At 40.1% G+C, this 27,328-nt stretch overlaps 1 protein-coding gene across 3 annotated transcripts in view; it reads left to right on the forward strand.

The window, feature by feature from the left end:
- LOC126373625 (uncharacterized) overlaps nucleotides 1-27,328 on the forward strand; it is a 148,259-nt gene that overhangs the window by 54,301 nt on the left and 66,630 nt on the right. Inside the window, exons 2-3 of one of the 3 annotated variants that reach the window (XM_050019824.1) lie at nucleotides 3,698-4,022; nucleotides 5,091-6,343. In XM_050019824.1, the coding sequence (XP_049875781.1) occupies nucleotides 3,698-4,022; nucleotides 5,091-6,343 (1,578 nt within the window). Of the gene's footprint in view, nucleotides 1-3,697; nucleotides 4,023-5,090; nucleotides 6,344-24,377; nucleotides 24,765-27,328 lie in introns of those variants that run through there. The other 2 variants (XM_050019826.1, XM_050019825.1) reach the window with 2 other exon arrangements.

Here is a 27,328-nt window from a genome sequence, read left to right on the forward strand (position 1 = left end):
TTAGAACTGGAACGATATTCTAAGTAGGTAGATAAAACTATGTAGATATAATGATAAATAAATACGATAGTTTCCAACTAGTCAAATCAGTCACTTTTTACTAAACGTCGAAACGCGAAATTACTACGGAATTTGTATAAAAAATCAACCTGTGATGTCATAAAAAACGTGACAAAATATCGCAATTATTATTAAATTTTTCTTTATTAATATTCATAAATAAGTTAAATAGAAAAAATAAAACTCTCTGTCTTTATTTAGTAATCAGAATTTTGTAATTTATCTCTGAGCTAGGACATTACCCAATTACTTAATTATTTAAGTAGCAAATTGAATTACGAAACAATGACTTGGCAACCCAAACGTGTTATAAAGTTCAAACAGTTCAGTGCCAATCAATGCGGCTCTAATCAATTTGGCCCTATGTTGCACATCGGCTGGTAAACAAAGCTCACAATCACAATCACAATCACCTGTCAGTGTCAGCTACTGAGCAAAGCTGTTCATCCGATTCAATCTGTCTTAGTCGGGCTTAATGTCCGCCAATCTATCAGGAACCGCGTCAACCGGTCTTCAAGCAAGTCTGCGTATTGCCAATACGCAGGTGTCAATGGCAGTGGAAAGTGCTAACCGACCGGTTGCGAAACCCGACCGAGTCTAGAACTTTCTAGGTAGCCTGCGACGCCTCATCTTAGACGGATTTGACATGTGTGACCTTGTTCAGCTAACGGCTCCACTTTTCTATACTTCTTTCGTAAACAAGTCCCAATCGGACATTGTCTACGTATCCGGTCATCGCTTGATTTAAACAGCAAAATTCCATGGTAATATTGTTACCTGTTAACTTATCTATTTATTATGTTATCTTTCTCCTCTGTAATGCATGCAATTTAAATAGTAGGTAATTACAGGTTATTCAGATAGAAATAGTTCTGTGGTAGGAACTAAATCGCGATAAACGTTTGCTAATAGCAGCATTCCATTTGAGATAGCACTTGATAATTTTGTGGTATGCAGGCATTTAACCAGATAAATGGAATATTACACTTACTACTAATTTGTTTGAATTGTAATTTGAGTACTTTTTAGGTATAATATCCGCATTGCCTTTTTCGGGCACTTGTTTGTAACAGAAAAGTTTTGTGAATTGGCGGGAATGTGCCAACCAGTTTTGAAACGGCAACAGCGCCATCTAGTGATGTAACGTGTAACTAGGTTCTGTCTGGCGATGTTGGAAGCTCGTGTACCTAACGCCGTGATGGTACACACGAATATCGGTAGATGGCGTAACAGTTGCAACTTCTTAATATTAAAGATAGATGTCGTTAGTATATCGAAAAAATAAGTTTTTATTTTGTTACATCCAAGTTACATCCGATTTAGTATTTTATAAAGTTAGAAAATGAATATTTTAATTTAATATTTTTTTAATGAAAATAAAAGTCAGTAGACTGTCTGTTACAATTTAATACGCGTAAATACATTGCTAAAAAACTTGCAAATTTTAATAAAATGTACCGCAGCAACTTTAGGTAGGTACATTTTTCTCGCTTAAATGTAAATAGGTAACTGAGGCAACGGACTCCGTGGTCCAGTGGTTGAGCGAGTTCGTATCCCGGTGGGGACAAATCACAAAAATCACTTTGTGATCCCTAGTTTGGTTAGAACATTACAGGCTGGCTATATTGAAACCTATAGGTGGAGATTTGTAATTAGCATATAGATACTAATGACTTTATTTACTGTACTATTCAGCTGTTAATCTTCCTAAAAGTAAATAAATAAATAAATAATCACCTGGTTGCCTGAAAGTAAGATGATCCGTGCTTCGGAAGGCACGTTAGGCCGTTGCGTTGGTCCCGGTTACCATTACTGATGTAAATATGTAGTCGTTACATGACCCATGAGCCATGTCAGGCACCTTTGGCGGTTCAGTAATAACCCTGACACCAGGGTTGATGAGGTTGGTATTCCTTACAACCCACACGATAATAAGAAGACTAGGTAACTAGGTAGCTACTACGTATTAGGGAGAACTTGCGTGCTCTACCTGCAAAGATCTAGGTAAACATCATGTGGAATGATAAACATAGTTCATCATGTGGAATGATAAACATAGTTCATCATTCCACAATACAAGGATGTAACATTTTACATTTAGGTGTTTATTTATCTTAAGTCCCAGACCATGCACGTTACAAAGTTAATACATCATACAAAACCCATTAACTTTTTAGTTGGAGCCAGCCAAATCTCATACGACATAACATAACAACGCGAAGTCTGTCACGTCCTTCTTTATTTTTATCTTAAAATATTTGCCAAAAAAACTTCAGACATCGGGCAGTGTTGTGGAGCCATCGTAAACAACACTGGACAAAAAATGTTTGTTTACCCCTTTGGTAGGATTTGAGCCCTTTACTACCTAACATACTATCGTACGTTTTCGGTACGAATGCCGTGGTAATAGGTAGGATAATAGATAAATTCGATATTTGGAATTTACTTTGTTAATTAATGTCTTACTTTATTCATCAAAGCAAATAAGTTAAAGTACTCTTCAGAATTATAGTGTTATTTAAAAAGAAAAAGTACTCTTCAAACTTGAAAAAAAAAATGTAAAACTGAATCCGAAATAAAAGTACACGAACGTATCCAACTTCCATCTTTCTTTTCTGTAATACTAAAACGCGTCGGCCGTGTAAAATCGGCTGGCCGCTCGGATCTTGTTTCCATTTTTTTTCCTCGTTGAAGATGTATCAGACGCATTATCCTGGAGGCTTCGTTTTGGGCGCAGCGCGGGGCGCGGGCGCATACCTCCGGCGTGACGTCACGACGGCCGGTAAAAACGCCATGAACCCGCAGTCAAGGCCCAATCCTGCATTTACATGATATACCTACTACATCTTAACGTACTACGCTCACGGTTTCTTTTGCTCGGAAGGCATCGATGCCTATTTAGATTTGCGATATTCATTTTCATTCCTGCATTTATTTGAATTCTGAACCATGGGAAGTTGTGTAGTTCTACTTATAAGAAAACATAAATTGAAAATGGACGTTATATTTTTCACGTCTTGTGCAATGTTCTGCTATTTATAACCTTACGATTGCCTACTTAGAACTTGATTTACATAGTGGATAACGTTGTTGAAGTAAACAACCTTCGCGTCGTTCTCGGAACATGACTGACATCAAGATTGGTATTCCTCATCATAAAGAATAATTAGAAGCATATTCATTATTTCTGGAGATGAGGTCGCGATTGATCGCTATCACACAATTTGGATTCCAAAAGAGATTCATATCTAGATATATTGGACGTACGACGTGTGTCTAATTGTCTTATTGAACGTCTATCATATTGACAAGGCCAAAAATCTGGGTCTTCTATTTCAACAGTTATCTTTAACAGGTTCGTATAGTAAGTACTTGTGACTGACCCCGTTAGTCCACATCTACTGTCACGCGATAGGATAATTTTAATGATTCTGTCATTAGAGAGAACTTGATTAGGGTAACGTAATTTCGTTGCTGCGGCCCGCCCCAGCAACGATTTTATCCCGATAAACACTAGTCTCGAAAACTTTTGGAAAGTTGAAAGTACGTGATCCAATCGCCACGACTCCTTATATTTGATGCATAGAAGCAAATAAATATGATCTTTATTACAAAGATGTCCTTCTGCTCGTTGCAGGTGACAGTGAGCGGTAACAGCACGGTGGCAGAAGTTGTCTGTGAGCCGCTGCAGGAAGCGGGCGCGGTGGTGGCTGGCCTGCCGAGCGGCCCGCTGTCCGCTCCGCTCGTGGTCCCACTCGGCGGCCCGCTCCCCTCCCCCGCCGCCTTCACCCCGCCGCCCGCACCTCCTGCTGCTCTCCTCTTCTTAGGAGGATGCAAAGCTCCCGTCGACCACAGGGCACAAGCCGTAGCCCTGGAAGGAGAAGTACTCGTCGTAGAATACCAACCTCCCCAGTGGGACGGCAAAGACCTCGAAACATTCATCGCATGGGAAAAGATTTATGGTAAGTGTTGCATAATCCCCTGCAAAGTTAAACAATAGTTTTCTTTTCTCACATAATTGTTTTCTTCAAAGATAGTTATTAATCAAGTTTGTTCTCATGTATTTTGGACCGATCATTATAGAGTTATCCCATTCTATTTCCGGTACAATCACAATGCTTCATTCAATCGGCACTTTCCTGAGATTTTCAATGACTGTGTCAAAAAAGTTCGCGGTAGTAAATGACTTTCTTCAGTGTAACGCCGCATCATCAATAAGCTGCGGATCAACTCGTTCAATATTCTGTCCAGACGGCGATGTTTGTAGAAAGCGGTTTGGCAATAACCGCGTACGCACGCCATTGTCCGGTAATCTTTCGCAGAAGTCGCTTGTATGCATTAGGCTTGCAATCATCGTGACCGCCATGTTGATATTAACATTAGAGGTAAATCTGACACGTTTATCTACGAGTGCTACTGACACCTAAGTCTTTGTGTATTCTCCGATGAATGGAAAGTTCAGTAGCATTTATTGCACATACCGCAGGGCAAACCCGTCTGCGATAACTTTGAAAAAAGAATAACGAAACTCTAACTTCAGTTTATTGGGGGTTTATCTGATCTACACGCTCGCGCAAGATACTGCCAAATTACGGTCGTTACACACCGCATGCACCTAAATGTTATCAAAGATCTAATATAGCGATACTTTTTAATTTGCTAGCTGCACCCACATAAATCGTGTCAGATAGATATGATAAAACAATACGAATAAGAGAAGCCATTTAGAGTTGTGTAATGTTGTGATGTATCGTTTATTTGATTAGTATTAGCTAAATGTTTTTAATAGGCACTCTACATGATCGGTTCAAGGAGATGAAAAGGTCTCGGTCGACGTTTGTGATTTCGTTGAACTTTATGCAAGGTGAATTTTGTCTCGACTGCGATTTGACCTTTATAACACCTAAAACTCTTCTGTCGAAGCAAATACATTTAGAAATCAAACGTAATATTTAACATTATAGATATTTCATTTTTATTTTATATTTCAGAAATAGATGGTTTTAAAGCGTATTTTATGTTAATTGCAGCTTCGACGCTGTTTTCTGCGGTCGAGCTGTACGGCAAGCCACTGCTGCGAGCAGCTGTCATCACTAAGGAGGAGTATCATCTGCTTTTCTACTACTTGGAGTCTGTTTCCGAAGCTAGTGAAGCCCTCACCGAGCGCATGAGGAAATACATCGACTCGGGCTTGCTCATCAACGAAAGTAAGAAAGAAGATGACAATCATTCCGTTACTTCCAAGAAAAGCATCACAGAGGAATCTAAAAGTATCTTGTCACAACTAATACAAGAAGGTTTTATCTCGCATAGAGACATTGACGCTTCGTCAGAGGTCACTAGTACTACCGAATATACTGAGCGTCAAGCAGGTAACCGCAAATCAGATGACAGTGTTTCTAGTATTTCCTCAACAAGTCTGCGTAAAGTGATTGTCGACATACCAATAGATTGCAGTGAGTCTGTGGTCGACAACTCGATTGTCGAGACTGATGATAATGTGACGACCGTGACCATCAGAAGCGGCGGCCAGTGTTGCGCCGACCATAGAATATCTGCTGACGTCACCGAGAATGTTTGGGCGAACGTTCGATGGGATTTTCTCAACCCTGCGGACTTCGGCTATGACTTGGTTCGAAGCGTAAAACGAAGTCGTTCAGATTCCGCGTTAACTCCAATTGCGAGGCGTAAAAATGAAGAAATCTATGAGACATTACCAAACGTCGACGGTGAGTCCTGTGGCAGCGTGACACCGTATGAATCGATTGAAGATCTATATGACTGTATAAAGAACGGGCAATACAGTAGTGCTGCTGCAGAGGAATCTTCTCCATCCACTGAGAGCCAGTCTGAGCCGCAGTATCCTGACTTCTACGAAAAGGCGAGCACCACCCGTCAGAGTTCCGCGAGCAGTGATAAGAGTGGGGCCTCTTCCGCGTTTCCGTTTTCGAAATGTGGTTCGAGCGATTCAACGGGCGCGTTTGCATCGTGCGAGTCAAATAGTGGCATTAGCAGTTTCGTAGCGAAGAAGATCCCGGAGTCAATTAAGAGCCGGGAGCTGCCGCCGACACCGGCTGAAGGCGACGCGAGCGAGAGCGCGATACTGATGAAGCAGTTGTTCATGGGGGAGCTGATGGATGCTTACGGCGAGTTCCTCGCGGCGTATCCTTTCGCGCGGGCATTGCTCCGACGCAAGACACGTCGGGACGAGCACTTCTTGGCTCTGGCGGACATCCGACGGGGCGCTGCTAAGTACACCATCGCTGACTATCTCGAGCTGCCGGTGAGTCATTTTCTACTTTTCCCATTTTATTTTATTCCCTAGCGACAACATTAAGAAACATAATATTTTACATTGAAGGTCTTTGTCACGTACAAGTGCATCGGCGAGAGATATTACGAAAGTCGATGATAACGTTACATTGCACTTGAACTTAACGTAAACGTATGGGCATTGTCGACGCTGTGTACTTGTCAAATGTGGTCATTACACCTAATCGGTGTTGGAATCGAGAACAATACCGGAGAGCCGAGGACTGATTTAGATTGAGCGTTGGTTTAATCGCGGCGCGACAATGATCGGTGAGTGCGCACGCGCTGCCATTCAATGCTAATGAACCGGAAGACTCACGTGTAGCTCTCTCTTGCGCTGATTACAGCCATATAGCTCTATTTACATATCTGTTGCTCCAGAACTTTGGTACTTAAATTACATATCATAAAAACTAAACGACAAAACTTACCTAGTCAAACATAAACTCTATTCTGCAACCTATGGCGAGACCCATTGATTCTATTTGAAATGATTCACACTTAGACTTCTATTTTAACATGTTGAACAGATATAAACTCCGTCGGACTTTATACTAAACCCCTTTAAAATGCATGTATAAATGTATTCGTGATTCTGATTCTATCGACTAGACTTCGCGCATTCAATGATATGTTATAAAACGCTTGAAGCTTAGGGCTGACACTTACTACAACTAAGTACATAATATTACAATTATAATACTATTTAAATATCGTCTTTTCGATCCTTATTGGGGAGTTTTGTATACAACATATTCCTATAGAATATTAACATAATAACATGCATTTAAGTAAGGTATAATGTTTGTAAACCAGTATGTGACGACATCCCTGCATGTGGCGTGATGGCGCGATTTGCCCTCGCGCACTGATCAGATAGGGCTACTAATGCTCTGTCGCCTTTGCACTCGCGTCCGCCAACTCACGCGCAATAACACACACTACCTATACCTACGTGCACACACTGTAATCACACACATACACACCATTAACTTAAAAACGCATTAAATGGTTCTGAACTACACAAAGAAAAGTTTGAAGACTTTCCTCTCTGGAATGAGTTGACAATTAATAGATTACGTAAAGAAGTAAAATCTTGTACGGATAATGAACACTTAGTGACGTGGCAGTAAATGGAAATACTTATTGATATTATGCAGTATTATATTGCTATATGATAGTATTATATGCGTTTCGGGAGTACTTACCTATATTAATGAATAAACTTATGACAACAATTTACGTATGACTGGTAAGCTATTACGTTTACAAAAGCATTTCCACAATCAATTAATTATTTACGTTTAAACATAAGCTCACGGCTATATTCCAATTGGGGTAGTCAGAGGTACATCCATCGCAAGATGAACTGAGTACCCCACCTCTCCGAGCTTTCTGTTAGACCAACGTGATAGGTGGTGTGGTGAGTCGTATCGCCATCTATAATGGACGAGCTTATTGAAAAATGCACGTAAGATAAATTAACAACTCCGGTTACGTTTAAAAAGCATCAATATGTCGTTTATAACTAAGCATTTTGTTATATAGTTATTAGAGTCAAACATAGCAGTGCTACTTACTTATATATCACTTACTATACAACATTGTTTATACATATTAATCACCTTTTCACACTCCAGTATTAACTCCAGCTCGATCATTTCTAATCGGCGTATTTGCAGCAATTAGTGCTAATTACTGGTGTGTTTACTACGCGTGAGTTACTGGACGGCGTACCGTTCCTAATACGCACACGGACGGCTATACGCGCGTAAAAATTGTTACACTTACGCGGAAAGCGAGGTAATCCCGCACCCGGACACCAAGCACCAATAAACGCCAATAATACACCACTACTGATATTGCAATATATTGTACCCCTCCCTCGAGGGCATTTAGACATAACGCGAACGGCAATTGTAGTTGATACGGTAGCTATACAGTCTCGATGGCGCGATAACAATCCTCTTCGTTGCGAATTTCGCGTATTTCAACTTCGGTCAAGCAAAAATCACCGTGTCCAGTCACGATCTCCGTGGTCCAGTGGTTAAGCGTTGGGCTCACGTCCCGGGTTCGAATCCAGGTGGGGTCATATCACAAAAACCACTTTGTGATCCCTAGTTTGGTTACTACTTACTGATGTAAGTAGTCGTTACATGAGCCATGTCAGGGGCCTTTGGTGGCTCAATAATAACCCTGACATTAGGGTTGATGAGGTTGGTAATTCACCTCACAACCCACACGATAGAAGAAGACCGTGTTATTTTTACCGTTGAAAACCTGTTGCCAACAGCAAAAGAAATTACAATTCTTCTATTTAAAAAAAATATAAATAGGTACCCAGTAACTGTTTAACAAGAGCAAGAACACGTCTAATCTCCGAGAGTATTTGACAACTACCACATACGTCTCAACTGAGCGGTTGCCGTCGACATGTCGGCGACATCGTCGTTCGTCGCCGCGGTTTGTTGATGACGTCATCGAGACGTAATAAGTAACCTATATGTATATAGGTACATTGTTTGAGTTTTACGCGGTTATAATAATTAAAACACAAAATACCGGGTTCTTACCGCATTATTATCAGGGATTTGTATTTGTATAGCGGCTAAGGTGTGAATTCTATTCTATACAAAAGTTAGTAAAAGCAAGGTGGCGTTCTATTATTATTTTTTTATTATTATTATTTATTTATCATAGATACAATTTAATGCTACATTTTAAATAGTTAACATCGGAAAACCCTAAAAGGGTTTGTCCCGACATTAATCCCACATATTATCTTTCTGTAGCCCTACATCGCATGAAATCGCATCGTGTAAAGACCTCACTATTACATTACCAGGTACTATTTAAGATCCCGCTGCTAACCTGTAAAATATGATTACGTAGCTGGAAATAACTTCACAGTCCTATATGGAGATACTGCTAAATATTACTGGTGGCCATTTCTGTCGTAATGTCACCTTTCTAAACATGTTTAGTACTGGTAAAATGCGAAGTAAATAGTTTCATACGAAAGACATCAACGACTTGCCTTATATGTATGCGGTGTTACGACAGTTATATTTATTAAGGAAATAAATAAGACTTTCTAAGATATATTAACATGGATATGAGAACGGAATAAATAAAAAATACTGCGTCGTGGTTTTTTAATAGCTTAGGTAGGTTCATGTGCAGGGTCCTGTCTATGCTAACCGTAACTTTAATTTGATTTACACTCTCTTTCGTAAGGAGACTATTAGAGGAGCTCGGTGGCGCAGCGATTAACGCGCTCGGTCTGCGATTGTTGAAGTTAAGCAACTTTCGTAAAGGCCGGTTATAGGACCACAAAAAAAAGGTTTTCATCTCGAACTCGTCCGTGCTTCGGAAGGCACGTTAAGCCGTTGGTCCCGGTTGCATTAGCAGTCGTTAATAACCACCAATCCGCACTAGACCCGCGTAGTGGTTTAAGGCCCGATCTACCTATCCATCCATTGGGAAGGCCCGTGCCCGAGCAGTGGGGACGTTAATGGGCTGGTGATGATGATGATGAAGCTATTTTATTTTGTAATCTACTATTTAGTAGGTTTTCCTCGGATCAAGATCCGCAAAGCAATGTGAGTGTAATGACAATATGCAGCGGCGTGAACACAGTGCGAGCATGGAATGCTAAGCGATCTTGTATGAGCCAACTGAGCCGAGTCAACCCGTACTCCATTTGAGCCAATGTACCTCTACTATACCGGGTATTAGTAACATCGTAACGAATATTAAGGGGGATGATTCAGACCTTGATTCTGAGTTAATATTAAGTGGAATTCTCCGTCGCATCATAGGCTCAATCATCCCTCAAAGTTTTCGTTACAATATCACTAACACCCTGTATAAACAGCGTAAGCAGAGGCTATGGAATTACTTTTGCTACAAAATGTATTACTTACAAAATGTAATCAGCATTAAACTGTACTACAAAATATAATTTTCATGAAGCAAAATATTTCGCCTGAAAAGTAATTAATAGTCTAGTTTTTTTATATTTAGTTACTTCACTGTTTGAATTAAGTACGTAGATATTGGATATAGTGATGTTCAGAAGGTAGCCGTGGTAGCCTGCTATGCTAATCTATCCAAAGAGTTTGCTTAGTAAGCAAACATCAGTAGAACCCGGACCTCTAGATCGTGAGCCTAACGCTCTAACCACTATATATTATTATTATTATATATTTACCATAATTAGGCAACCCCACTTTTTAGTCACAAAAAAAGCTATAAGCAATAGTTTCCGAATTTCGTTCGCTTATGCTATATTACAATATCTACACCAATTAGTATGTTTTGACACGTTCGTAGGTGAAGTGTGATAAGTTAATCTTACTACAATCGTCTCCTTTTCTTATCTAGCGACGTGCCAAGTATGACCAAATACTATATTTGTTTATAATTTGACAACATCATATTTTCGTGTTAATATTTTGAAAATTTGTCTAAAATATATAACGTAAAAGAGACTAAGTACATAACATAAACGGCCTATATCTAATCAACAGGAGGGGGTATGGAGCAAATTCCATTATATTGCTCCAGTACGGGTCGGTGGAGGTGTTTGGGCTAGTAACCTACGACCACCAAAGGCTTAAGTACCACCTTCCGAAGCACGGAATCATCTTACTTTCTCAAAAAACCGGGCGATTAAAGTGCAATGTCCTTACTAAACAAAGGACAGTCTTATAAAGTGATTTCGATAATGTCCCCATCGGGAATCAGATCAGATCGTAAGTGCTCTAATCACTAGACCAGAGAGGCTGTTTTTATCAACCGTAGAAGTTAGGAATCGATTCTGGACTTCCAGATCGTGAGCGCTTTAATCACTAAATCAAGGTACGAGTGTTTATATCAACTGAAGAATTTAAAATAGTTATCCACAACAAAATATTATATATTAATCAATCATATCTTTTCGTTGTTCGACGGGTAATAGTTCTATATTAGAAGTTGCACTTTATTTCACTTACTTAATATAAGTTACCTAATTAATACAATGGTAATCTTTCAGCAAAAGACCTCGAATCTCGGATTCTTGAACCTTTTCTAATATAAGAAAGAAGAAAGAAAGAAAAAATATTTATTCGCCATACTTATTGTTTTAACACAATTAATATAAAATAATACAGTTATGAATGTATGCCGAAACGGTTCCACCTCAGCATAATGCCATAGCCTAGACTATGACGCTGGTTTTCAGTTGAAACCGGTAAGGTAATCAGGTAACGAATTAAACAAAAAATGGACACGAAGTCTAAGCACATTTTGCAATTTTCTAATTAAGTACATATTTTAAATGAATGTGCTGAAAAGTAAAAATATATTTACCTTTTATTTTTAATATCTTACCATCTTGTCTGTTCCAATCTTGAAAGTGGCAAGTTTTTGTATCATCAATGCATACAGCCTTTTAGATTCAACTGATTACTGAGAACCAGTCGTATCGAGGACATTAGGATAAGAGCCGAGTAAAGATTGCTATTCTAAACATCCACAAGACATCCACACTCGTAAGTTGGAAACTATTTGCGTCTATTTATGAACTGAACACTCCGTAATGTATTTTATCAAGATGGATTCTGGCGTTCGGTTTTACAGTCGATGTGTCTGGGCATTTACAGATACTTTGACGATAGCTTTTGTCTTATTACTTGTAGACGACAATGTAAATAAAATCTGCTGTCAAAGGTTATTTTGGTTGTTTTTAGAACATCCATCATCTAATCTTTATAAAAAATCGTCTTTCATTTTTTCTGCAATAAATTATGTCTGTTTCATCGCGTTTAATTAAACGACATTTCATTATTATTATCCGTCTGTATCTCATCTAAAATTGTAATTGTTTCATAGTTCAATTTGGCAGCGAAAAATAAAAGATGAAATAAGATTATTGGAGAGATTCGTTCATGACTCGAAATTCGCATGCCTCTCTCCGCTCCGGACATACCCGACATAAGTACTGACTCACTCACTTGGTATCTACTCTGAGAGTTTTGATATGAGTGAGTACATTTAGGTTCCAAAATAATTTAGTAAAAAGCTTAGGAGTTTCATTGCTACTACGATCGGCAACATTTTATATTTTTGTTTTCGGTTCAGCCGCTCTTGGAAATTCTTTTATATATAATGAGATTTACGAGAAACACATTGTTCCCTAGCTACATTACCTACTTAATAGACTTATCTAGACTTCTAACATATAGTTATTTTACAGTGAAGATTTTATTTTTGCTTGACTTTTAATTTTAGCATAATTACAACCAAATGGTTAATCCTTAATTAAACCCTGCATGGTTGCTATTACCTATTGCTCGTTTATTCAACCAACTAGTCAATATATAAAATAAAGAATACACAAGGTCGGCCCATGTTGAGTTGCAACAATGTTGCAGTACAAATGTAAAGGTTCTTCGCATTGAGGAACAAGTTTGTGTCATTTCATCTATCAATGCAGTCAAAAGGTACTCCAAAAAACAAGTCAGTGTTCTCCATATATCTCTCCGAATATGACTTTGTAAACTAGCAACAAGCTATCAAGTTCAGCTCTAAGCTGCTTGCTTATCAGTACAAAATCCAATCCCGTGCATTCCGCTGCGAGGCGCGTCAGTGCGTAAACCCCTTTAAGGGTGTTAGTCTTTTTAAATGGATTCCTCAGCCGGTGGAACTCACGTGTGTAAATAAAGATTGCGCGACATTTCCTTTCACGGCTGGATTTGCGATGTGCCGCGCCTAAAATATGTTAATCTCCGCAACTAGTTAAGGCAACTTGCACTTATGCCCACAATAGAATGGATCCATTTATCTACTACACTTTTCGCAACACCACGCCCGGTTTTTCGTCAAGTAGGTACCTAACAAGAATATATCTTTTAAATGTTAAGTGCTCACAAAAACTTGCTCACATTTAACCGCGTGTCTTGAAATACTTACTGATAATTACGTATCCTATAAATATCTGTGGTAAGTCTGAAGATTTATAAAGGATGAGTGAACATGTGCTGTTGAGGAATTCAAATAGGATGGAACAAGGGTTTTATTCCGTCTTCGGCGCCAGCACTCGGTACTCCTATAGCGAACAATATAAACGATTACTTCGTATTTTCTTCACAGCGTTTGTAATTCAACAAAGTTTTTGTCTGAGACGAAATAAAGTGCTATCGCTTCGCTATACCATTTTAAACTTTATATCTCAAGCAGGAACATAGTGAGTTCTATACGGAATACGACATTCGTTGAAATAAGTTTTATAGTGTCGTGAAAAAGTAGTAAACACATCAGAAAGAAATCGTTTATCCCTTTAGTGTTCGATAAAAGAGGAATCGATTTTGTAGGATGTTGATGTAGACCTTAAACTGCCTTTACAATACTACATGTATACTTATATATATGCAGATGAATAAGTTAATTTGATTTCGAACATTCTGTGAATTAGTATTAACGTGTATATTAAATAAAAGCCCACGTTTTACCAAATTCGATAGTAAATTGTCATCTATCAACATACCGTGAGACCAACCTTTACCTTTTAAGGAGAGAGCTGTCCTAGCAGGATTTAGATATCTTCGGAACAGTTATTATGTTTCGAAAGTTTCCACTTGAGACGGTTCCAATCCCTTTACGAGATTTAAAACTTTAAAAGCTAAATGAAATAAATAACGGTAAAAAAATAAATTGACTCCAAATTTTATGACATAATGTCGTCAGCAGGTTCATGCTTAATTGTTTTAATGGAAGCTGTTTATGGGACCTTGAGGGCCATCAAATGGTAATGGATTCGTAGGTACCGCACACTAATTAGCTTGCCTGTAAAAGTGTCATATAATAATCATTTTTTTGTATGATTTAAACTAGTCATAAGTACTAAACAACCCCGCTCCCAACTATATTTCTAAATCGGGTAGTCAGAGGTGCATCCATCTCAAGAAAATAATAATAATTAGAAATACTTATATAAATAATAGCGTCCTAAGGAGTAAAGGATAAGTCGTATGTAATATCATGTACCCTCGTTTGTTTATTAGGATTTTCGTACCTCCTTTCTGTTTTCAAATGTCTGAACTGAGGAAATGAAAATTCGTACTAAATGCTGTTCTAGAGAGTTTTGCTATGTGCCACCGCTATACAATTACAAACTTTAATGTCGTAGGTAATTTTAGGTTGTAAAGCTATTTCGTTAAAGCTGCCTTAGATATCGCTTTTAATGATATCTATTAGGTATCTAGTAATACTAAGCCTGAGTGTCGTGTGGAGTACAGTTGTAATTCTTAGTATATTGGTTGCATTAGCGTGGTGCGTGTGCGACGGTCCGAGCCCCTCCCAGTTCTGCTTTCTACACGCGCGATTTCACTGACGGCGCCTGCGCTGCTTTTTGTACGGACACACGCGATTTTTCACAAATACCTGCAGACTCGACACCTGTTACGGTACAACAAGGCGACACTTTTTTCACCATGACGTCGTGTTACGGAAGCTATTTACCACCAGATAAGCAGGAAACTATCTTCGAGATACGAATTAGATATCGCGTCAGAAAATTCCTTTCTAGTTAACGTATTTTATCCTGCTGCGACCAGTAGTCCACGCGAGATAAGGGTATAAATTGCGCGGTACTCACAATAGGATTCTTAGAGTGTTTGTTGCGCGCGCGCCGCATTATCTGGCTGCCTGTGTTAAGGCTTTGCCGGCAGGCGCCCGCGCCGTGACTCAGCGCGCAGCTGACTCACTACTTTTAAGAGATCTGACTAACACTAACCCTTATAAATAATCCCTATTTTCAGTACAGATTAAGCAATAATTATGTCTCCAACTTCATTGAAATAATATGAATTTTGCTAAGTAATTATTATGGTCATCGGCTTTGAGGTCATCTAAGTTATTACGGTTAGTTCTCTCCAGCCGTGAAATCTTTTATCTGTGGTATGACAGCGAGTGAGGCTGAATCTATTCCCATAGAAGCTCGATCGCCTATCATGAAGGTCTCGGAACAGGTTGTGCCAACCAGTCACGTTGCGAGTCATCAAATTGCTCTGAGCGCGGCGAGCGATGCATTGACAATACCTAGACCATAATGCCATTGTATTAACCTACTTCAGGTGGATGCTCAAGGATTTATTTACGAAATTTTAAGTGCCTCATTGTCTTTGAATTGTTATAAACCTATTAGTGGAGTCGACATTTTATGATCGTCAGAGGGCGTACGATCCAGCGTAATCTTTATTATCTTCAATTAGGTATAGAAAAAATGCACAACGCACAATAATTATTACGACTACAATCTTAATGCGAAACTAGACTGTATCTCCCTAGCGTTATCCCGTTTTTCACAGGGTCCGCGTACCTAACCTGAAGATTTGACAGGTCCGGTTTTTTACAGAAGCGACAGCCTGTCTGACCTTCCAACCCGCGCAGGGAAAACCAGACTAATACAGGTTAGGTCACATAACTCCTGTTCGTTAATTCCTTCGATAACCAGAGCTAGAGACTAAATCCATGGCTGGTAAGGTGGTCAGTGCAACACAAATCTATACATAATCACAGCATGAAATAAGAAGGCCACCAACCTGACTGCTGCTGCGCCGGGCTCCAAACCACGGGACCGAGATACCTATACCGCCGACAGTTCCTTGTTGTATTCACCAACTTAACACTCAGCTGAGTTGAATTAGGTATTGTCCAACATTAATAACACAATTTCCGATAGATTAAACAGTTTCTTCACAATAAATTCACAGCAAACAAATTATCCGTGGTGAACCCCGTGGTCGGCGCGAACAGAGTGACGCCATATTGGTTTCGACCAATAGCGTGGAATGCCGCGGCTCGCGTAAGTCGAGGCGGCAGATTCAAATTTCAGCCATGAGTATAGTTTGCGTGCACATAATCCTCCCCCCCGAACCAAGGCCTGCCTTGGTTATCAACCAACCAAACCTATGGTAACCTACAAAGCTTCGACACGGGCCGAAGCAGAATTCCGTTCCCTGTCCTAACCTCTGCTACGCGCGTAACCGAATCCGAACCAGATAAAAGACGCAAAATACGAGCGCGTTTCCACTTTAGAGGAGGATAGTTGTCCTCCTTAATCAAAACTAAATCACCGACCTTAGGAGCTTCCGAATGCGAAGTCCATTTAGTACGTTGTTGCAACGTATGTAAGTATTCATCACGCCACCTAGACCAAAAATGCTGAGTAAGTTTTTGAACTTGGTGAAACCGTGACAACCGACAAATATTTACTTCCTCGAACGGACGTTCAGGCAATGCTACCAGAGATTGACCGATAATAAAATGTCCGGGTGTTAATACTTCCAAATCCGAAGGATCCGCACTCAAAGGGCAAAGCGGGCGAGAATTCAAAACCGCTTCCACCTTGGTAAAAAATGTGGTTAACTCTTCAAAAGTGAGCCGTCTTTCACCTAGAACTCTATTCATGTGCGTCTTTGCAGACTTAACTGCCGCTTCAAATAGTCCACCCATATTTGGACTACTTGGTGGGTTAAAAAGCCAAGTAATATTACTTTTTACTAACTCACGTTCTAAATCCGCATGATGACCCTTTAAATATACATAAAGATCTTTTAGATATTTATTTGTCCCGACGTAGTTTGTTCCACAATCGGATCGCATCAAAGATGGTATTCCTCTCCGCGATGTAAACCGAGTAAAAGCCGCAACAAATGCCTCAACCGACAACTCCGAGACCACTTCTAAATGCACTGCCTTAGTGCTCAGGCAAACAAAAATACAGAGATAGCATTTTAATAACCGAGCATTTCGTAAAGAACTGCTTTTTATCATAAACGGTCCGGCAAAATCAGTACCGACACCTTCAAATGCACGAGAACACCTAACACGATCAGGAGGCAAGTCCGCCATAAAAGGCTGGTCTAAACGAGGCTTAGCCTTAAAGCATTGCACGCACCGAAACGTGACAGTCCGTGTCAACCGACGAACAGAAAGTATCCAGTAAGTCCGAGATAAAATGGCCGATAACGCGTTGGAACCGACGTGACAATAAGTTTTGTGGTAATATTCCACCAAAAGTAAAGTAAATCTATGTTTACTTGAAAGTAAAATAGGATGACGAGCTGAATAGGGTAAACTCGAATGTCGAATACGCCCTCCAACACGAATCACTCCGTCACTATCCAAAAACAAGTTTAATTTCCTTAAAGAATCTCGTATAGGTTTCCCTAACCTTAATGCCGAGATATGTTCATTAAAATCTGAATCCTGAACCGACCGAATTAAGTAATTTAACGCACTACGACGTTCCGAAACCGAAATATTTTTACCGAAATTACGACGACACCTTTGCCGACAATTTTTAATAAACCGAAAAACATATGCCGTGACATTAACTAACTTGTCGAACGAGCTATACCGACCGAATAACAAATCTAAAGTTTCATTACCGACAACGATATTGGTAACGTGTTTCGCACGTAGTCCAGGTAAATCCATAGGAACTTCAGTCCTATCACTAGGCCAAAGCTCACGTGGTTGACAAAGCCACTCCGAACCCCACCATAGAGGGTGCTCCACAAGTTGAGCCGCGGAGGCTCCCCTAGATCCAATATCTGCACAGTTCAACCCACTTGAAACATGTCTCCACTGAATTGGTAAGTTGGTATTGTTAATCTGAGAAACTCTGTTGCCTTGAAAAACTTCTAATTTGTGTGGGGGTGTCTTTAACCACGCCAACACGATGGTACTATCACACCAACCAATAACTTCCGAAAATTCAATAGAAAGCTCACTCAACGCAGAGAAAACGTGATGTAGGAGAGAAACAAGAAGTACTGCGCCACTGAGTTCTAACTGTGGTATAGTCATTTTGCTTTTTAGGGGGGCAACCCGAGACTTAGCTATCACTAACCGAACCGAAACTTCTCCGTGAATATTCTCCGACCGTAAGTAAACTGCAGCCGCGTATCCCAACGACGACCCATCGCAAAAACCATGCAAGGAATAACTGACGTCATTAGCAGGCTTCAAGCACCGTGGAATTGAAATTCTCTGTAAATTCGGTAGGTCCGAAACAAGATCATTCCACTTCTTAACCAAGTGTTCAGGGGCTGGAGCGTCCCACTCCACATTCTTAGCTCCGTCACTGAGCAGCTCTTGTAATAACAGTTTGGCTCGAAAAACCACCGGACATATCCATCCCAACGGATCAAAAAGTCTAGCCAAGGAAGAAAGTATACTGCGCCGAGTAACTGGCGACTGCTCCGAAGGTAAATTATTTACCCTGTACGTAAACGCATCCGATGAAGGGTTCCACTGAATTCCTAAGACCTTAATAAAACCGAAAGTGTCTTTATCCTCAAAACAACGAGGTGTCTCGCAGAAATCCTCAGGAAAATCAGCGAGGAGCCGAGGTTCATTCGACGACCACTTTCGCAGCTCATAACCTGCCGTCTTCATCAGCTGTATCAACTCGTCTCTAATTTCCTGTGCTTCCTCAACTGTGTCTGCGCCTCCATTAAGATCATCAACATAAGAATTATTTATCAGTAACTTCGCAGCCCTGGGAAAAAGTTCCTGCTCATCAGCAGCCAACTGGTGCAAGCAACGTATCGCTACAAAAGGACTCGACTTAAGACCGTAAGTATTTGTAGTAAGTTCAAAAATCTGAATGGGATCAGCTGGACTTTCCCGCCATAAAATCAATTGATACCTACGATCCTGGGGATGGATCCAGGTCATCCGAAACATCATCTTTACATCAGTGGTAAACACCACCCGAGGTAAACGGAAATTTAAAATAATTTTAGTTATATCATTTTGTAACCTTTCTCCCGAATACAAACAATCGTTAAGACTAACCCCAGTAGTTGTCTTAACACTACCGTCGAAAACAACCCGAATCTTATCCGTGTCACCAGACGTTTTAAAAACACCATGGTGCGCTAAAAAGTAATGTTCCTGTTCCGAATTAATATCAAACTCCGAAAGTTGCATATGTTTTAAATGAATATATTCCCGAATAAATTGAACATATTTTTTTTTGAACTTAGGCTGAACCCGCATTCGCCTTTCCAAAGCCATAAACCGCCGAATAGCAACCTGCGCGGAATCACCCAACTCCGCGTGATTAGGTATCAATGGCAACCGAACCATATATTTACCATCCGAACACCGAATAACCGAACCCGAAAATAACCGCTCACAATCAACATCGCAAGGATCCCTAATTTTAACCTTGGGCGGCTCCTCCGACTTCCAGAACCGCTCAACCGCGTCCACCAATGAGACACCCGAAAAAACATCAATATTCCGATTCCGACAAACAACATTATTATTATTATAATTGCCCCGTAATGGCCCGAAAATAGCAAAATCAAATATTGTATCAATGGCATAAGGTCCACCCGGCCGTAAAGTGACCTTATTCCCTTCTACAATTTCACCGAGAATATCACAACCGAAAATAATATCGACCTTCGATAAATGTCCGAAACCAACATCCGAAATACGTAAATTATCCGAAATACCGAGCCGACTAGCCACATAAGTGGTAGGAGTTTTCAAAACAACCGCATTAACCGATAAAAAAATATTATTTCTTTCCGACCGAAAATTAATAGTAACAATATAATTACTATTCGAAGCGTGAGTGCCACCTACACCCAACAAAGGAGTCACAGAGTAATGTTTTTTCAAACCGAGTGAATTAACAAAATCGCTACGAACAACCGAAACCTGTGAACCGAAATCTAATAATGCCCTTGCCTTAACAAGCTCCCCATTACCCGATAAAACATTAACAATAACTGTAGGTAAAATAACATTATCTTGTAAAGTAGGCATAGAAGAAACATTACTCTGCGCTAATTGCTATTCCGATTGAACAGAATAACCCGACGGTAGCGCGTGACCGACAACTGCCGCGCTATCCGCGCCCGAACCACAAGCGAAACCGCCCGGCCTCACGTCGTGCGCCTGACCGGGGTGGCCAGACATCACAGTATACACCATACGCTCGTTACGGGTGCTCTGATTAAAGGTTTTATTATATGAATTATTATTTTGAACGTGTGCACCTTTTGCCGTCCGAGCACTAGGCTGCATATCTAACGTACATATTAATGTATGGTGACCGAGGTTACCACACCGACCGCAAGGAACATGACGGTTACAAGAAGACGCCGAGTGTTGGCCGAAGCATTTGAAGCAAAGCCCATTATTGCGTATCCACATTCTACGCTCACCAGAAGAGCCGTTTTTAAATTTATAACAAATGTCAATATCATGACCCGCGATTGAGCAAAACGCGCACCTATGTTTAGCGTCCGTGCTGTACGGAGCTACCGAAACCGAATTAATATTTTTTGTTTTGGGAACCTCAGAATTAATGCAACCTGTAGTCGTTGTTTCAAGCAAACTACACTCATTTTGTAAAAATGTCGTTAAATTTTCAAATGTTGGTAAATCACACCTTAATCCGCCGTACTTTTGTTCGAACCGAGTCCTAATGTCAATAGGTAATTTAGACAAACTGATATGCACAAGCATATAACACCAGCTGTCCACAGGTAGACCTAATCCTTTCAAAGCCCGAGTTGACTCCAGTAACGGGTTCAAAATACTCGTACGCAACGTATTAACCTTTTTCAATACCGGAATATTCAAAATACGCGATATATGCGTGTCCGCGAGCAAGCGTTTGTTGTCATACCGTGCTTTCAGAAGCTCCAAAGCCGTATCAAGAGATGAATCCACCATAGGCAAGTGTTGTAACATTGACCTTGGTTCCTTTTGCAAATGAGAGAACAGGTAATGAAACTTCTCGGTTTTTGAAATGTCTGTACGAGACGACACTAGCGAATTATACAAACTTATAAAACTGCACCATGTAAATAAGTCACCATCAAACGTTTGCAAATTAATTTGCGGTAGGCGAGCAAACGGCGCACTAGTGGTAGGTATGTAAGTACCCTGTGAGTGTGGATGCTCCGTAGCCTTGGCTTCCAACTTGTCATATTGTAAAGTCGCGCATTTATATTGTTCGTCGTACTTTGCAACTACTTCCGAATCGGTTGCAACCTCCAGTAAACATTCATAAGCCTCCGTTAAGTTATCAAAATGAGAAGTTAACTTACGTAACCGCGCTAATTTTACACTTGAGCTAAACTCCGATGAATCAATCATATCAATTGTATTTAAAAACCAATCGCATTCTATTTTGAATTTTACTTCAAACTTTTTCGCCATGTTGAATTACCTATTTTATTCAACAACGAAATAGGTACCTACACAAAAATAGAAAGTGGCGCGACACAACCGAAAAAAACCGAAATACGCCGAAAATACAAATCTGTACCTATAAGTACAACCGAAATAAGATAAAATAAATCCGAAATATTGTTATTTTAACCGAAATAACACCGAGAAAATTGTTTAGAACCGAAACCGAGCAGAGGTCAGTGACCGAAACCGAAAAAACCGAAATACACCGAAAATACAAATCTGCACCTATAAGTACAACCGAAATAAGATAAAATAAACCCAAAATATTGTTATTTTAACCGAAATAACACCGAGAAAATTGTTTAGAACTGAACCGAGCAGAGGTCAGTGACCGAAACCGAAAAAACCGAAATACGCCGAAAATACAAATCTGTACCTATAAGTACAACCGAAATAAGATAAAATAAACCCAAAATATTGTTATTTTAACCGAAATAACACCGAGAAAATTGTTTAGAACTGAACCGAGCAGAGGTCAGTGACCGAAACCGAAAAACCGAAATACGCCGAAAATACGTATATGTACCTATAAGTACAACCAAAATAAGCTAAAATAAACCCGAAATATTAGTATTTTAACCGAAAAACCACTAAGAAAACTGTTTTTAATAGGTAAATACCGATAAATAAAACCGACCGACCGAATGTCACGTGACCTACCATCCGAGCGACAAAGGACCAAAATATGTTCGTTAATTCCTTCGATAACCAGAGCTAGAGACTAAATCCATGGCTGGTAAGGTGGTCAGTGCAACACAAATCTATACATAATCACAGCATGAAATAAGAAGGCCACCAACCTGACTGCTGCTGCGCCGGGCTCCAAACCACGGGACCGAGATACCTATACCGCCGACAGTTCCTTGTTGTATTCACCAACTTAACACTCAGCTGAGTTGAATTAGGTATTGTCCAACATTAATAACACAATTTCCGATAGATTAAACAGTTTCTTCACAATAAATTCACAGCAAACAAATTATCCGTGGTGAACCCCGTGGTCGGCGCGAACAGAGTGACGCCATATTGGTTTCGACCAATAGCGTGGAATGCCGCGGCTCGCGTAAGTCGAGGCGGCAGATTCAAATTTCAGCCATGAGTATAGTTTGCGTGCACAACTCCGAAAATTTATTTCTCCGGAGTGTAGGTTTCCTCATGATGTTTTCCTTCACCGCTGAGCACGTGATCATCATTTGATTCAATCAATCAATCAATCAATAATACTTTATTGCACAAGAACATATATAAAGGACATAAACATACGAATAAAACATAAGCACAATAGGCGGCCTTATTGCTAAACAGCAATTCAAACATGAATTCGAAAACAAATTCGACAATTATTAGTTTAGGCCTGTGCTGGATTCGAACGTGTGACCTGAATGAAATACTTATAAAGTAAACTAGACTAAATTACCTAAATTGAAAAAGGAATTTCATATATTCAAAGTTGACTGGGAACTGAAGTAAGTCATAATTACAACGCGAGTACGCAGCGGAAGTGTTCGTTCCGATTGTTTGGGTCGTGTCTGTCCACGCAACATCCGGTCCATTGTACCTGCACCGCTCAGTTCATGCAGTTGCTAAACCTACGCGCGGATACTACCATTGTCAATGCCACTGCGATGTTCAGATCTTCTCATATTACTCTGCTAATCTCCGTGGGATAGGTATTTCTTCGAAATTTCATAAATTATTAACTTGTCCGCTTGCATGCTACAAAAACCTAATGACCTCTTAAAATTGTCACATGTGTTTACCAAAATAGATTTATGGCCTATTCATAATAATGAGCATCTACTAGAACAGGGAGAAATCGCCTTACAAAACAACCACATGTTTTTGTACACACAGCGGAATCTTCAAAGTTAACCAAACAGTTTGAATACACACCAAATGAAGGATGACCCGACACACGTGTCCGCAAACATTTTTGGGTTGTGTTTGCACTAAAACTACAGAATGTCTTAATATCCCTCTATTGTTTACGTTAACTTAAAGTTTTAATGCGTTCGAGTGGCCATGATAATGAAACTTTGATTCGAGTGAAACTTTTTTGGGGCCAGTTTTTGAGTATAATTCAGCGTAGGCGGCGGGATGCGTCAATGACCCGCAAAACTTGCGGATCCGCATTCAGCAGGTAGCACCGCGTCGTCTGGATTTAAACGCACCATCTATAAAGACCCTAATTGTTTCTAAAAACTCCATCAAATTTGCATACTTGTGACTCATTTCTCTACTTTTACGGAAATATAATTTAGAACCCGATACGCTTTGAAATCGATAGATTGGTGAATTCGGTTACAATGTAACGCAGTGAAGCCCTTACAAGGTTGTCCTGCCTAGGCTGCCCAACTGGGTTATAATTCGAGCAGAGCTATTCCTCGTCGGAAGGCTTGTCATTTACAACTAGTTCCGTGACCTCGCTCACGCATTCCCGCGCCTGCACCTAACTGTACTTTCCCGTTGACTTAATGCCGACTTTGGAAAGAACCTGATCTTAGGCAAGTGTACATTATAGCGTCGAGATGGCGATCGGGCTGTTGCAATTTAATTATATTTTGTGTATGCGAAGCAAGGCGTTGCGTAGATGCGAGCGTGGAGCGGAGCACCGCGCGCCGCGTAGCCTCCGGCCCGCGTGCCGCGCATTCCTCCGAGCCGAGCGCCGAGCGGCGGCGACGCGGCCCGAGCGCGCCCGACCGCCGAGCGGGGCTCAGCCCGCGGCCGACTTCACACCGAAGTATGCGCGAGCGCGTTGAGAACGTCTCGTCCGTTCTGTCTGCATTGACTATCTGTCAACAAAGTTCTTCGCGACGAAAATAACCGACGGCAACTTTCGAGTGATCCTTTCCAATATTGACTTGTTTATTGTGTTGTGTGAGATCTCTTTGGAGGACTGAAATTGATAAGTTGTACATTGACTCAGTGAAGGAACCGTGTTAGTTTTTGTTTTGGATCGCGTGCGACGCTCGCGGTGAGCTGGAATAACCCGTGGACGTGTGTGAGTGACTGTTCCGTCTACCTATATGGAAAGTAGCCCTTGATGAAGCTGCTGAGGCGTCATCATCCACCGGATTTGGTGATGCTCCACCACTCTCGGTAAATAGAAAACTCCTGTAGGTATGCGAGAAATATCTTGTGGTTTCTCAGCGGGTGGTGTCTCTATGGCCTCGATACTCAATGTCTAGCATATTCCGTTAACTTGTGGTTTTATTTAATCTATTTACACCAGTCTAAGTACCTAATTTGTATTCGCAATACCAGTTAATAGGTAGATTGATACATTACCTAGTGTGTCGTGTCATGTGTCATATATCTTGTAGTATGATGATGATAACCGCCTAGAAGTATCGAAGAAGGTGCCTACCTACCTACTTAAACACTTATAAACCCGATCGTAAATTTTGACGAAAAAATTTTCGAAAATGTTCATAAAGGATTACATACGTACCTGTAGACTTCCATGAAGTTTTACAACAATGTTACATCGACAAACTGTAAGCTAGAATTTCACAAAACGAAGTAGGCACCTATTTAACTTCATTACAAAAGAAAACGTTTCTTAAGAACAAATAAATATTTATGAAAGTGTTTTGAATAGACCTCAAAGCAATAAATTTGAACATTCCGAACGTTATTCAACAACGTTACTGGTTTCTATCGCTCGCAGACCCGGAGATATAGTAGTAAAACGAAATGATAATAAAAGTCCGTTAAATAGAATGAAGCTACTGCTGCTGAAGCTTTACAAATCGAGAATTTGATTAAATCTAAGTAGGTACCTACTACCTATGTTTTAATAAAAGACGAGTAGGATGATTGATCTCTCCTTCAATACCGTCTCTAAAACTTCCTGTGATGTGAAAATATTTGTTTAGTATGTTTATGAAAAGACCAGGAATGTTTGACCTATCAAAGATCAATCATAGCCAGCGAGCTATAAAAAAGACAACCGAATGCTTCCAGAAACTGTTGAATTAAAAATAAAGAAAAAATAAGCTTGGAGCAACTCAAAAACTTCGCGTGTATTCCCCGAATAAATAAGTAGAAATAACATCGTCTTTTCTGCACCCAGACAGGCTGAACGATGTTATTTTACATGACCAAAAATGAGCACCTCAGGAAACAAGTTTTTTCAAAAACTTGTTAAAAAGTCTGCTAATGGATATGAACATTGCGTACCTATATAGGTTTAAAACGTTGCAGTTGTAAGTATTTGGACGACTTTTCTATACTTTTTTTTTATTGAGATGGAAAACAATATCGTCATCTAGAACGCTGTTTAGTCATAGTAGACAGGTTTCTAACTAGCTCGCCAATCGTTGAGAATAAAAAAAACACGTTCAACGGAAATATTATTCCTGCTACGTTGAGATGCCGATGAAACCGGTACGAACGTGAAGGCAAAAGGTTACCAGCAAATACCAATATTTCGACACCGTTTCGATTCGACACAGGATAATAGCGTCTATTGGATGTTGTTGCACTGCGTCGTGTCTCGGTTGTATCTTCGTTTAAATTATGATCATCAAGTGTGGGTATTTATTATAATGTGGGATTTCTACTTGAAGCAATTACGTCTTCCTTTGCAGGACTCGTATCTAAGATGAGGGAGCATCGAACGTTGTTAGCGTTAATGGATGCTTGTTGGTAACCAGTCGCGTCTGATTTCTATCCCGGAGAGTGGCAGTAAACATCCGCGACGGCCAGGGCTCGCTCGCCGCTGCTTTCTATTCCCTAGCAATCGCCGGAACCGAACGCCGGAAGACTTGATTATAGCCTCATTTCCAACATTACATCTATATGGATATTGACTCTCATAATATATACTTTGTCGTCTTCAGTCATTTATTATTCAAAACAAAACTTATTTGAATAAAGTTAAATAGCTTTGATATCTTGTCCATAAGAATCCAGTGACCGTTTATAAAGCCAGTCATTTAGTAGGCATTTCCGAAGTAAGCGTGTCTTGAATTTCGACGAGTGTGGATTCGCTCATTAAAATGCTGTTAGTAGCTAAATTCCCAGTCGAACATATCGAGCTTGCAATTTCTGTATTCGCATTGTCTCTGTAAAGCAATTCAAAATTTGCTTTTGTTCATTATATTATAATGGCTTTATCATGATTTTGTATTCACGCTTTTTGATTACCGATGCAGGCTTAGCTTTGAATAGCCTCTGTAGGATTGAAAGTAGGGTTAAGAACGGAGGTATTGAATGGATGAATGGGCGGTAATATAGGGCATGTCTAGTAGTCTGGTCTAGTAAATAGGGTTAACATGTGGGGCTTCGCGGACACACGTGTGGGTGCCCGCCGAGGATACGTTAACGTCTGATGCACTCTCGTCATGCTTACTCACGCGTGAATTTTGCAACAACCAAAGATTTCCTAGCAATGCACATCGACGGAATCGATAAAATCGTGACTAAACAGTTGTTGACTACTACAAACAAGGAAATCCTGGCCTTATGCAGAATTTGCCTCATATAAACATATCAGTAGATTATATTTATATGAGGCAAAAAGAGGTTAATAATAAAACAGACGGAGATGTTAGCTGTAATAAGTAATTTTCCAAGATTGACAGTTTCACAGTAAAACAGGCACGAAAAAGAAATAAAATCTGCATAAACAAATTACTATATAACGAGTAGCGAATCAAGAGCGATGATGTAACAG

The sequence above is a fragment of the Pectinophora gossypiella genome, chromosome 16, assembly GCF_024362695.1.
Source record: "Pectinophora gossypiella chromosome 16, ilPecGoss1.1, whole genome shotgun sequence".
NCBI lineage: Eukaryota > Metazoa > Arthropoda > Insecta > Lepidoptera > Gelechiidae > Pectinophora > Pectinophora gossypiella.